The following is a 13,461-nucleotide window of genomic DNA, read 5'->3' on the forward strand; positions in this document are numbered from 1 at the left end:
ACCGCAGACAGGACCCTGAACGCAGCACAGACTGACCGCAGACAGGTCCCTGAACGCAGCACAGACTGACCGCAGACAGGACCCTGAACGCTCCACAGACTGACCGCAGACAGGACCCTGAACGCAGCACAGACTGACCGCAGACAGGACCCTGAACGCTCCGCAGACTGACCGCAGACAGGACGTTGAACGCAGCACAGACTGACCGCAGACAGGACGTTGAACGCAGCACAGACTGACCGCAGACAGGACCCTGAACGCAGCACAGACCGACCGCAGACAGGACCCTGAACGCAGCACAGACTGACCGCAGACAGAACCCTGAACGCTCCACAGACTGACCGCAGACAGGACCCTGAACGCTCCACAGACTGACCGCAGACAGGACGTTGAACGCAGCACAGACTGACCGCAGACAGGACCCTGAACGCAGCACAGACTGACCGCAGACAGAACCCTGAACGCAGCACAGACTGACCGCAGACAGAACCCTGAACGCAGTACAGACTGACCGCAGACAGGACCCTGAACGCAGCACAGAACTCACCGACGAAGGTAAACCAGGCGGTACCTTGCGCACTCTTTTTGCATGAGCATCTGTAAAACAGGACAACACACAGACATGAGAGTGTTTCAGTGCCGACCAGTGGAGGAAACACTAAGTAAATGCAAATTCACACATTTTACCCATAAGGTCCGCGTCAGCCTTCCTTATCTTTCCTTAAAGGCATTTCCATAAGAAACATCCAATGGGAAAATCTCTAAATGTTGAACCTGATCATTTGCATTAGTGACAAGGTATAGAATTAAGCCTGCATTTATTTTACTTAACCAACCACACCACAAAATGGTCAGATTAACGGATAAATATAAAAAATAATAATAAAGAAATTACACAATATACTTCCTAACAGAATGATGGGGACAAGATCCAAACGCTGAAGGAAACTGTTTAAAGCCCACATAGACCAAACTCCAACATGTGGAGGTGAATTGACTCAATGTATTGTATGTCTTTTGAGGGATTAAAAAAAATGTAAACTGTAAGAAATATTTGACAATCTCTTCTTGACGTAAGATACGTTTAGTGAAAAAAATCTGAATCTAAGTACGTATATGTTGTATAATATGAATTGAATATTGATGACATTGTTTACCCATGTGCTGGAGGGGCCGGGCTCTCCTTCGGCTGTGGGGGGCATGGGGGACGCTGGACGCGTAGGCCTGCTGGTACGGGTGTGTTTTGGTGAGGGACGATGGCAACTCGTCTCCGTGTGTGGACTGCAACACAAGAGACACAGGCTGGAGCGATGCCTTCACTGTGCTCACGAGTCTGGAGCGCCGCTGGCACAGGAACAATGCAGTACATGTGTGCACGCCTCTCAGCACAGCACAGATGATGGTTCCTCCACTGATGGGTCTGATCCAATGTTGTGATGTGTACATTTAGTCTTATAGGATCACTATGGTTATTTATAACACCAATCACTGCTAAAACAAAAGTGCAAATGAATTTAATTCTGAATCTGTATTTATCCTATGCATTTAACGTTATTTTTAAAGTATTTTTTTACTATAACGACAGCATAAAGTAAAGTACCGTACAATCGGTGTGTCTGAGTAGCTGTGTTTTTACACTGCATAAATAAGACAGTATTATTTGTATATATTTGGCAGTAGTTTAGCCTGGTTATTACAGCTGTATTAACATATACATTTAGGTTTTGTCGTGGTTTCTATCTTTGGTCTGGTCTGGTCTGGTTACCTAACACAGACATCCATTAACCCTCACTCTGTCTCAAGTCTCCCATTCACTCTTCTTTAGGGAAGAATAGGAGGGAGAGGTGTAGCTTTTGGCAACAAGCGGTGTAAGTTCAGAGATATTTACCAATTAACTTTTTCCCGTAGAAGCAGCCTGCCATCTGCTACAATTTGGAGCAAGAGACGCTAATGTCATAAACCGCACCAACAAACCCCGTTTTCTGTTATCTCAGAGTTTCTGCAGGTTTCAGTTCTGCTTCTTCTTTAGGGACCGAGAGCATTGTCTGTGTTTCCAAGTTTTCCAAAAAAACAAAAATCATGTTAAGAACAACATTAGGCGGCTGCTGTGCTGAATGGCTGGTGTGTGGTGGCCAGGCCAAAGCAGTCTTTCTCATACTAAAGAGGACCAAAGCAAGCCAATTATGGCCCTGGCTGTTGGCTGAAACAAAGAGCGCCTGTGTTAGCTGAAGTCACTCCCTCACGGCGCGGGACCGTGGGGATCCTACTAAAACAAAAGGACTCTTATTGGCCCCGCCGCTTTGGGCCCTGTTTCGTTTGGTTGCCATGCCAACCGCAGACCTGATTAAACAACCATCTGTGTCAGTTTCTACCTGTTGCAGAGAGGAAAATGTTACAGCAGAAGGTTGGAGGCATGTAGGCCTGAGCTTCCTCGTGGAAACAGAGAATTGACATGTGCGAAGGTGTCAACTTTCACCCATCCATTGGTTTCAGAGAGATGCAAACTGGAACTGTTGTCATAGCAACCAACAACTCAAAATGATATCTTTAAAATGCATGGCTTTCAGCTTCCTGTTAAATGCAGCATTTTGTGGACAATTTCACATTCAAATTATATCATATTTTGTTTAAAACGATTTTCCGGCCCATTTTTCTGGCTAGATTAGACATGACAGCGTGAAATGGGAACGAGAGAGAAGGGGAGACATGCAACAAAATGGCCGTGTCCAGGATCCAAACCCAATACGCTACGACCGGCTGCACATGGGGACGGGCATATGTGCTGCCGCATTAACCACTCGGCCACTGGGAAGCACAAAACCCTTTATTATTTAAAACAAAATGATCTGCCAGATAAAACAATTACATTTTTATATAATTGCCCTCATAGATTTATAAATGCAATATGTTCCCCTAAATCCTCATTAAATACTCACATAGACGAGCTGAATAAACAAAATGGAACGAGCGTGGAGATAATAACAGAGACTTATTTGCAGGGCTTTTCTGACTGTTTTGGAAGCGTGGAGACTGGATGTAGAGGCCGTCTTGGACCAAAGCCTGATTCACTGCTCCTGCCACCGCTAACAATTAGCATTAGGCTCAATTCAATGAGAGCGCGAGCAATAGCAAGAGCCGACTTTGTCCTCTCTGGCTCTCCGTAGCAGCACACAAAGGCCACAGCTGGATGTCAGAGCGGAGCTGAGACAAACCCAGCAGGAAACAGAGCGGAGAATCTGCAGAACTCCAATGGACTCGCCGACAACAGGAACGGGACCGATCATTTGTGTTATCCTGGATCTGAATGTCTCTTAAGTGCTCCACTCTCTCCACTTTCTCCATCAACGTCGTCCAAGAGGCTGAACTACATTTTACAGAGTTCTGCCAAGACCCAGTTTGCAAACCTAAAGCTCGAAACTTAACCACAGAACGGCTCCGAAAACGAACCCTAATCATATCAATAACCTTGTTTTAAGTGTAAAAAACCCAGTCTCCCAGGGTATGTGCAACTAGACACAGAGAGTATGTGCAACTAGACACAGAGAGTATGTGCAACTAGACACAGAGAGTATGTGCAACTAGACACAGAGAGTATGTGCAACTAGACACAGAGAGTATGTGCAACTAGACACAGAGAGTATGTGCAACTAGACACAGAGAGTATGTGCAACTAGACACAGAGAGTATGTGCAACTAGACACAGAGAGTATGTGCAACTAGACACAGAGAGTATGTGCAACTAGACACAGAGAGTATGTGCAACTAGACACAGAGAGTATGTGCAACTAGACACAGAGAGTATGTGCAACTAGACACAGAGAGTATGTGCAACTAGACACAGAGAGTATGTGCAACTAGACACAGAGAGTATGTGCAACTAAACACAGAGAGTATGTGCAACTAGACACAGAGAGTATGTGCAACTAGACACAGAGAGTATGTGCAACTAGACACAGAGAGAATGTGCAACTAAACACAGAGAGTATGTGCAACTAAACACAGAGAGTATGTGCAACTAAACACAGAGAGTATGTGCAACTAAACACAGAGAGTATGTGCAACTAGACACAGAGAGTATGTGCAACTAGACACAGAGAGTATGTGCAACTAGACACAGAGAGTATGTGCAACTAGACACAGAGAGTATGTGCAACTAAACACAGAGAGTATGTGCAACTAAACACAGAGAGTATGTGCAACTAAACACAGAGAGTATGTGCAACTAGACAGAGAGTATGTGCAACTAGACACAGAGAGTATGTGCAACTAGACACAGAGAGTATGTGCAACTAGACACAGAGAGTATGTGCAACTAGACACAGAGAGTATGTGCAACTAGGCACAGAGAGTATGTGCAACTAAACACAGAGAGTATGTGCAACTAAACACAGAGAGTATGTGCAACTAAACACAGAGAGTATGTGCAACTAAACACAGAGAGTATGTGCAACTAGACACAGAGAGTATGTGCAACTAGACACAGAGAGTATGTGCAACTAGACACAGAGAGTATGTGCAACTAGACACAGAGAGTATGTGCAACTAGACACAGAGAGTATGTGCAACTAGACACAGAGAGAATGTGCAACTAAACACAGAGAGTATGTGCAACTAAACACAGAGAGTATGTGCAACTAAACACAGAGAGTATGTGCAACTAAACACAGAGAGTATGTGCAACTAGACACAGAGAGTATGTGCAACTAGACACAGAGAGTATGTGCAACTAGACACAGAGAGTATGTGCAACTAAACACAGAGAGTATGTGCAACTAAACACAGAGAGTATGTGCAACTAAACACAGAGAGTATGTGCAACTAAACACAGAGAGTATGTGCAACTAAACACAGAGAGTATGTGCAACTAGACAGAGAGTATGTGCAACTAGACACAGAGAGTATGTGCAACTAGACACAGAGAGTATGTGCAACTAGACACAGAGAGTATGTGCAACTAAACACAGAGAGTATGTGCAACTAAACACAGAGAGTATGTGCAACTAAACACAGAGAGTATGTGCAACTAGACACAGAGAGTATGTGCAACTAAACACAGAGAGTATGTGCAACTAAACACAGAGAGTATGTGCAACTAGACACAGAGAGTATGTGCAACTAGACACAGAGAGTATGTGCAACTAAACACAGAGAGTATGTGCAGGTGCTCACATGGAGCATAAAGTTAGATGTCATAAACAATAACGTAAACGTAACAATCATCGCTTTCAACAGAAATGTTTTATTATGTGACTATTACTTGAATTCACCGCCTCCCGCCTGCCCTCTCCCCCGCCTGCCGTCTCCCCCCGCCTGCCCTCTCCCCCGCCTGCCGTCTCCCCCCGCCTGCCGTCTCCCCCCGCCTGCCGTCTCCCCCCGCCTGCCGTCTCCCCCGCCTGCCCTCTCCCCCGCCTGCCGTCTCCCCCCGCCTGCCCTCTCCCCCGCCTGCCGTCTCCCCCCGCCTGCCCTCTCCCCCCGCCTGCCGTCTCCCCCCGCCTGCCCTCTCCCCCCGCCTGCCGTCTCCCCCCGCCTGCCGTCTCCCCCCGCCTGCCCTCTCCCCCGCCTGCCGTCTCCCCCCGCCTGCCGTCTCCCCCCGCCTGCCGTCTCCCCCCGCCTGCCCTCTCCCCCGCCTGCCGTCTCCCCCCGCCTGCCCTCTCCCCCCGCCTGCCGTCTCCCCCCGCCTGCCGTCTCCCCCCGCCTGCCCTCTCCCCCCGCCTGCCGTCTCCCCCCGCCTGCCGTCTCCCCCCGCCTGCCCTCTCCCCCCGCCTGCCCTCTCCCCCGCCTGCCGTCTCCCCCCGCCTCCCGCCTGCCCTCTCCCCCCGCCTGCCGGGGGGAGACGGCAGGTATCAAATTGACTCTATTTGACTCTATAGCGCCCCCTACCCATGATGTGAAAACTCAACAATGTCTGATTTGTTTGAAACTCATGGATTGTATTCTCCTCAAGGCGACATGAAAAAAGTGCATTACAGATATTGTGTATTTGTTTGGCCAGCAGGGGCGCAATTAATGCCGTTACTTTCTCTTTTATTTTGATGGGACATTTCCTCTCGTGCGGCGGTCTTAGCATTAGCCTTAGCCTTAGCATTAGCGGCGGCTCTGTTTCTAGGTGGTACAGGGAGGAGGGGGTCTCTCTCGGCTCTGTCCTGGAGCCCAGACACTACATTTCTGTCTTGAGTCCTGTGAGCAGCCGGGTCACCGAGGCTCTCTCTACCGTTCTCCCTGCTCAGGTCTGCGTTCGGCACTATCTTGCAATTTGGTATAAAAAACGCAAAATGCAGCGGAAATCTTTCAGATTTAACAGTTAGAGAGACGGCTTGAGGTGCAGGAGGTCCAGGGATCGATTCCCGCTTAGATCTAAATTTATTTTGTGTTGTTCTTTTCTTGTTTAAACTTTTTAAACTTATAGATTGCACAGTCTGGTGTTTGTTACAACAGCTATCTTCAAATATATGTTCTCTTTTATATCTGTTGGCTTACAAACGTTGATATGACATTTCCAAATTTGCATAAAACAGATTTATAACACAATTCCTTTGGATAATTTACACTATTAAACTAGAGAACCTATCCAATACAACTTGATTTGTATTGCACATTTGACCAACACAAAGTCTCACAAAGTGCTGCACATTTAAAAAAATGATAATAAAAAAAATAAATGCATACAAAATGGTAAAAGGCGGTCAGAAGACCTGACAATTCTCATTAAATGGTTAAATGTTAGTGTTGGTTTAACCCTGGTCTTGTCGTAGGTCTGCTGTGCACTAGTCGAGTCATGTTTCTGGTAAACACTGGGTTTTAATCATTTAATATTGTTATGATATTTTAACTTCTCTGAAAATAATGTTCCATGTTGATTTCGGATGTTGAATTGTGCCACTGTGAGTTGTTAGTGGATCTTATACAGATAAAGCAAAAAATTGTGGTGTGATTTTGCAGTCCGGCCCCCGGACTTCAGCCTCCCCAAAAATCTGCCCCCTGGAAACTATAATTCTCCTGGCCCAGCTACTCGTTCAGTTTTACTCCTACACTTCTCCATTACTCTGTATAATAAAGCAATTTGTATCGTGATTACAGTAGTAGCAAAACATGGCGAAAAGACGTCGTGACCTGATTCAATAGCGCCACCTATGGCAAAAAAGATAAGAAATGAGACTCGTCCACTTTGGCCCAGCCACATGACATTTAGTAAAACACACACAGGCAGCATCGCTGTGAGACTTGTCCAAGGTTTTCTGCTGTATTTCGTGCTGTGAACACAGGGGCGAGGCGGAGGAACTCGGAGCCTGGATGCTGGTTGGGCGGAGAAAATACAGTGTCAGGGCGATCGTGATCACAACACGGTCACATGGGAAGGCGGTCGCGTGTGTTTGTGTTTGAATTAAATAGTATTTATGAGAATGCAGCATATACATGTATATACATGTATATACATATATATACATGTGAGGAGAATCAACAGCAGGTGTGGAATGTCCCCATTGTGACACAAAAAATAAGTAGTAATTTTAAGAGCAGAGGTTCTGGTCCCTGCAGACCTGAGGATTCTGCTGTCAGCAAGCAACATTTTGTACAGATTTGTTAATATATTCATAATGACTTAATTCTTAAAAACACCTGGCAAGTACAATAATCACATAATCACGTTGTTTTCTAGTAGAGGTCTAACAATATATAAATGATTCTATTCTCTGCACCAACTCAACCTAATGTCAATTTAAAGAACATTGTTATGTGAAATATTGGGACATTGGACCCACATGAAATGTCTTTGTACCTTTTCAAAAATAAGATGCTACTTTAATCCACTGAATGTGTTTCTTTCATTCGGACTATGACATATGGAATGCATACATCCTTAGGTGTATGATGTATGATGAGCACAGCCGACATGACCTGGCTCTGGTGCTGTTCTCAGATATATTTCACAGTTTGAGGTTTGCCATAACATGAAGCCAGTCACGACCTTCTCTGGGACGTTGACCTTGGCACAAATGACGGGAAACGTGGCACAGAAAGGAGAAGTCCCTTTAAACAGGGCATCAGAGCCGCTCTAACACACTATTAATCATGCATTTGTATATCATAAAAAAATCTCACAAATCTTGTCACATTTTTGAACAGTTGAGAAACAAAACTGAAAGTGAAAGCGCGCAGCGCCCAAACGCGTCCAGTGTGCGGCTGTGAGGCGCCGTGAGGCGTTCAGGGACAACCCCCCCGTGTCCTTTAAAAAGCAAAAGATCAAAACTAACACAGTGGCTTCTTTGTGCCAATAAACAAAATGTGAGTCCTTCAGCAAGTCCCGGTGCTGCTGTTGCCATGACGACCACACCAATGTCACCAGGCTTTTGTAAACTTTCACCTGCTCCGTCCCACAAACCCCTCTGAGCGCTGCACTACTGAGCCGCAACAGTTTGCAGGAATAATTCATTTCTTATTTCCTACTTTTTTTTTTCCATTACAAACTTGACATCCACAGTGTAAACACGACTCTCTAATCTCTAATCCAAATTTTGATTTTATTAATGGAGACTTATGTTTTTGCCCTTCCATCTAGTGTTGAAGTCGCACTGCTGCCAATATTTGATCCGAAAGCAGATCAACATTTTCTAATTATTAGCCTGGAAACTTAAAAAACAACAAGCGTTTGAGTTGGAGAAGATGAAATTAAGAATTATTTGGACACCCTCAATTCACCTGTTATGTCAGAAGAACAAAAACAAAAGAAAAAAACAAAAAATTGGAGCTGAAATAACAGTATTGGAAATACAAGGGGCAAACAAGAGACTAAAGAATAAAAAATCTGTGGGGAGTGATAAAAAGAAACACTCTCTCCGTTGGAAAGAAGCCATCATATCTCTAATTCTGAAGAAGGTGACTCCATTGTGCCTCAGACAGGACGATCATATCAAGGAACAAAAACCCCATATTTAATCCACAATAATCAGACAGTTATTAATGAAATTATTATTATTATTGTTATCAAAAAGACGACAAACAAAAGATAACATAAGAGGATTCTTACCCATAATTAATCATATACAAAATCAACAGAACAAAGCAGTAATAATTAGGTTGAAGACTGTTGCTGCCCAAAAGCTAAACACATTTCAAAGAGATGATGTCATTATAAAAAACAATACAGGGGCTGTTTCGATGGACCAACATCAACAATTCAAATGAACGGATTCAGACCTGACTCTGGAAAGAGGTGTGAGACAGGGCTGTGCCTGGTCCCCCTCCTGAAAGAGGTGTGAGACAGGGCTGTGCCTGGTCCCCCTCCTGAAAGAGGGGTGAGACAGGGCTGTGCCTGGTCCCCCTCCTGAAAGAGGGGTGCGACAGGGCTGTGCCTGGTCCCCCCTCCTGAAAGAGGTGTGAGACAGGGCTGTGCCTGGTCCCCCTCCTGAAAGAGGTGTGAGACAGGGCTGTGCCTGGTCCCCCTCCTGAAAGAGGTGTGAGACAGGGCTGTGCCTGGTCCCCCTCCTGAAAGAGGGGTGAGACAGGGCTGTGCCTGGTCCTCCTCCTGAAAGAGGGGTGAGACAGGGCTGTGCCTGGTCCTCCTCCTGAAAGAGGGGTGAGACAGGGCTGTGCCTGGTCCCCCTCCTGAAAGAGGGGTGAGACAGGGCTGTGCCTGGTCCCCCTCCTGAAAGAGGGGTGAGACAGGGCTGTGCCTGGTCCCCCCTCCTGAAAGAGGGGTGAGACAGGGCTGTGCCTGGTCCTCCTCCTGAAAGAGGGGTGAGACAGGGCTGTGCCTGGTCCCCCCTCCTGAAAGAGGTGTGAGACAGGGCTGTGCCTGGTCCCCCTCCTGAAAGAGGTGTGAGACAGGGCTGTGCCTGGTCCCCCTCCTGAAAGAGGGGTGAGACAGGGCTGTGCCTGGTCCCCCTCCTGAAAGAGGTGTGAGACAGGGCTGTGCCTGGTCCCCCTCCTGAAAGAGGGGTGAGACAGGGCTGTGCCTGGTCCCCCTCCTGAAAGAGGTGTGAGACAGGGCTGTGCCTGGTCCCCCTCCTGAAAGAGGGGTGAGACAGGGCTGTGCCTGGTCCCCCTCCTGAAAGAGGGGTGAGACAGGGCTGTGCCTGGTCCCCCTCCTGAAAGAGATGTGAGACAGGGCTGTGCCTGGTCCCCCTCCTGAAAGAGGTGTGAGACAGGGCTGTGCCTGGTCCCCCTCCTGAAAGAGGGGTGCGACAGGGCTGTGCCTGGTCCCCCCTCCTGAAAGAGGGGTGAGACAGGGCTGTGCCTGGTCCCCCCTCCTGAAAGAGGGGTGAGACAGGGCTGTGCCTGGTCCTCCTCCTGAAAGAGGGGTGAGACAGGGCTGTGCCTGGTCCCCCCTCCTGAAAGAGGTGTGAGACAGGGCTGTGCCTGGTCCCCCTCCTGAAAGAGGTGTGAGACAGGGCTGTGCCTGGTCCCCCCTCCTGAAAGAGGGGTGAGACAGGGCTGTGCCTGGTCCCCCTCCTGAAAGAGGTGTGAGACAGGGCTGTGCCTGGTCCCCCTCCTGAAAGAGGTGTGAGACAGGGCTGTGCCTGGTCCCCCTCCTGAAAGAGGGGTGCGACAGGGCTGTGCCTGGTCCCCCTCCTGAAAGAGGGGTGAGACAGGGCTGTGCCTGGTCCCCCTCCTGAAAGAGGGGTGCGACAGGGCTGTGCCTGGTCCCCCTCCTGAAAGAGGGGTGAGACAGGGCTGTGCCTGGTCCCCCTCCTGAAAGAGGTGTGAGACAGGGCTGTGCCTGGTCCCCCCTCCTGAAAGAGGTGTGAGACAGGGCTGTGCCTGGTCCCCCTCCTGAAAGAGGTGTGAGACAGGGCTGTGCCTGGTCCTCCTCCTGAAAGAGGGGTGAGACAGGGCTGTGCCTGGTCCCCCCTCCTGAAAGAGGTGTGAGACAGGGCTGTGCCTGGTCCCCCTCCTGAAAGAGGTGTGAGACAGGGCTGTGCCTGGTCCTCCTCCTGAAAGAGGGGTGAGACAGGGCTGTGCCTGGTCCCCCCTCCTGAAAGAGGTGTGAGACAGGGCTGTGCCTGGTCCCCCTCCTGAAAGAGGTGTGAGACAGGGCTGTGCCTGGTCCCCCTCCTGAAAGAGGTGTGAGACAGGGCTGTGCCTGGTCCCCCCTCCTGAAAGAGGTGTGAGACAGGGCTGTGCCTGGTCCCCCCTCCTGAAAGAGGGGTGAGACAGGGCTTTGCCTGGTCCCCCTCCTGAAAGAGGGGTGAGACAGGGCTGTGCCTGGTCCCCCTCCTGAAAGAGGGGTGAGACAGGGCTGTGCCTGGTCCCCCCTCCTGTTTGCATCGTATTAGACAATGAAAAACAATTCATGGTGTTACAATTGATCTGACGGAACAGGGCTAATGCCCCAACCCACTTTGAATGTGTAAAACATACGTAGGGGTTTAATGTCTATAATACAACCTTATGGAGACTATTTTTATTTTTGAAATTAAAAAGATTTTATAAATATTGCTTGAATCCGAATCTTAAGTGGGATCTGTTTTTTTTTATTATTATTTTTAAACAAAGACGTTTTCAACAAAAATGATTGAATTTTTGGTATTATATTATATTTTAGATACAATATGATAGAAATAACACTACAGGCTGCTAAATATTGACGCTTTCTGTTGCATTTATGGAAACATGATTTATGTACGAAACTGAAGCACTTTGGCTGTTGGCGCGCCACAGACAAATTGAACATCTTGTTTCGTTCTCTCTTTTTCACGGTTTCTAATTGAGTATGAGGCAAATCTTCATGGTCTAAAGACCATTTTTTGCGCCTTCAGGTTCATTGTGAAATCAAAACTGGTCCCTGTCCTTGATCTGTCTGCGTCTGTTTAAACTGGGACTTGTAGCTGCCCCAGCGCATCTCAAACTCGCTGTGGCGAGTCCTAATTTGAAGAACTTATAAAGTAAAGACAGACTATACCTACTGAAGGCTCACTGTCAGGGACTGAACCGACATTATATTGGACATTCATAAAATTGAAAAAATAACATTCATACTAAATTTAAAAAAGACTAAATGGGACATTTGGTTTGTGTCTGCCTTGATTTTCTCTTCTTTTTGGTTGGATAGCTGCTGGTTTTGATTTGGATCTGGTGTTCTCACTCTGGTCTTGTCCTGTTTTATTGTGTTCTTTTTTATGTATGTATTTTATATTTGGAAAAAAAAACAGATATAAATAAATAAACAGGTCCATTGACTTCCTGTTCAAAACTGCAAAACTGAGAAGCCTTCAAAGTACAGGGATTAAAGATGAAATAAATGAAAATATTTGCTTATCTGGATTCTTTGTACAGTGATCCGACTCAAGCACCTATTTTAAGGGCACATGTATGTGTTGTACACAAATTCAGGCAAAATGTGCAATCTTTGAACTCTGTGAACTGCAGGCTAAAAAATGCGCCCGCGATAACGGCCCCTCCGACAGTGCCCTATGGGACCAGCTGCTGCTTGGACGAGATGTGCCACGAGCCCAAGCACTGAAGGTGTATGCACGTCGTAACTTAGACCAAGACTTCACTGCTCTCTGCCAGGAAGGCCTACTGTGTGACTCTGAGTCACTGCAGAACAGCCAATCAACCATATGCTTCTCCTAGAACGCCAGAGAAAGAACACTGGAGAGAGCAGCTGAGACACGAGATCCTGGGGAAGGTTAAGGTGCATATGAAGGGGCTCATCCAAGAAATTGTTGCTGAATTAAAACCACTGCTGCAGTCACCTCCCGTTCACCCTACCGTACCAACTCCACCACAGCCTTACCAGAGGAGACCTGTATTGAAGGGCCCTACAATGACCGTGATGAGCGAGGTAGGCCTGTCTGCCACCACTGCAGGAGAGCAGGTCGCTTAGCCGGAAATGATAGAGCTGCAGCCACACATCAGGAGGCTTTAAAGTAGATGTCCCTGCTGCTGAGGTCCAAGCAGCAGGGCTTTCAGATACACCAGCACCATCCAGGGCCATGGAATCCTTTGTAGGTTAATGTCCCACTAAACAAGCAGAAGCAGAAGGAACTACTCTAAAAGGACTTTCAGACAGAGACTTTCAGAGTCCCAAGTGACAGAAAGCTTGTTTAATGCACACTTTAACAAAGCTAAGCTTGGCAGGGGCCCTACTTTGTTTTGCTTGAGAGCAGCAAAGAGGCTTGAAATTCCCTCGGCTGTGTCGTACTTGATTTCTAAGTAGAGGGTAGTAATTGTTGAAGACCAAATCCCTTTATAATCAGCATGAATGTAATTGTGGCCAGTTGGGATGTAGTGGTCAAATGCCCTGAGACGTCCGCTCTCACTCAGCATTTTAACCAGCAGGATGAGGGATACTTTTGCCACTTGCTCTCGAATAGTGGCTGTTTCAGTCGAAGATGGGGTGTTCAGTGATGTGAGATTAGCCTCTTAGAAACATTTCACAGTTCCTCCAAACAATGAGCTGCTGTAGTCGGGGTGTGCCAAACTACTGCACCCTGGTAGAGGTTATGCCTGGAGCTGGTG

General features: G+C 47.4%; 2 protein-coding genes across 2 annotated transcripts in view; both read right to left on the reverse strand.

Moving 5' to 3' along the window:
• tcf4 (transcription factor 4) overlaps positions 1–13,461 on the reverse strand; it is a gene marked incomplete at its 3' end in the record, with an annotated part of 150,377 nt that overhangs the window by 72,219 nt on the left and 64,697 nt on the right. Inside the window, exons 4-5 of the mRNA XM_072455467.1 lie at positions 1,158–1,281; positions 548–597 (exon numbers count right to left, since the gene is read on the reverse strand). Of these exons, the coding sequence (XP_072311568.1) occupies positions 548–597; positions 1,158–1,281 (174 nt within the window). The remainder of the gene's footprint in view (positions 1–547; positions 598–1,157; positions 1,282–13,461) is intronic.
• Positions 1–13,461, reverse strand: part of nars1 (asparaginyl-tRNA synthetase 1) — a 216,777-nt gene that overhangs the window by 56,500 nt on the left and 146,816 nt on the right. The gene's annotated exons all lie outside the window — the stretch shown is intronic.

This window comes from Eucyclogobius newberryi, unplaced genomic scaffold, assembly GCF_026437365.1.
Source record: "Eucyclogobius newberryi isolate DKJ021-1_F unplaced genomic scaffold, fEucNew1.0.hap1 SCAF_2, whole genome shotgun sequence".
NCBI classification, from domain to species: domain Eukaryota; kingdom Metazoa; phylum Chordata; class Actinopteri; order Gobiiformes; family Gobiidae; genus Eucyclogobius; species Eucyclogobius newberryi.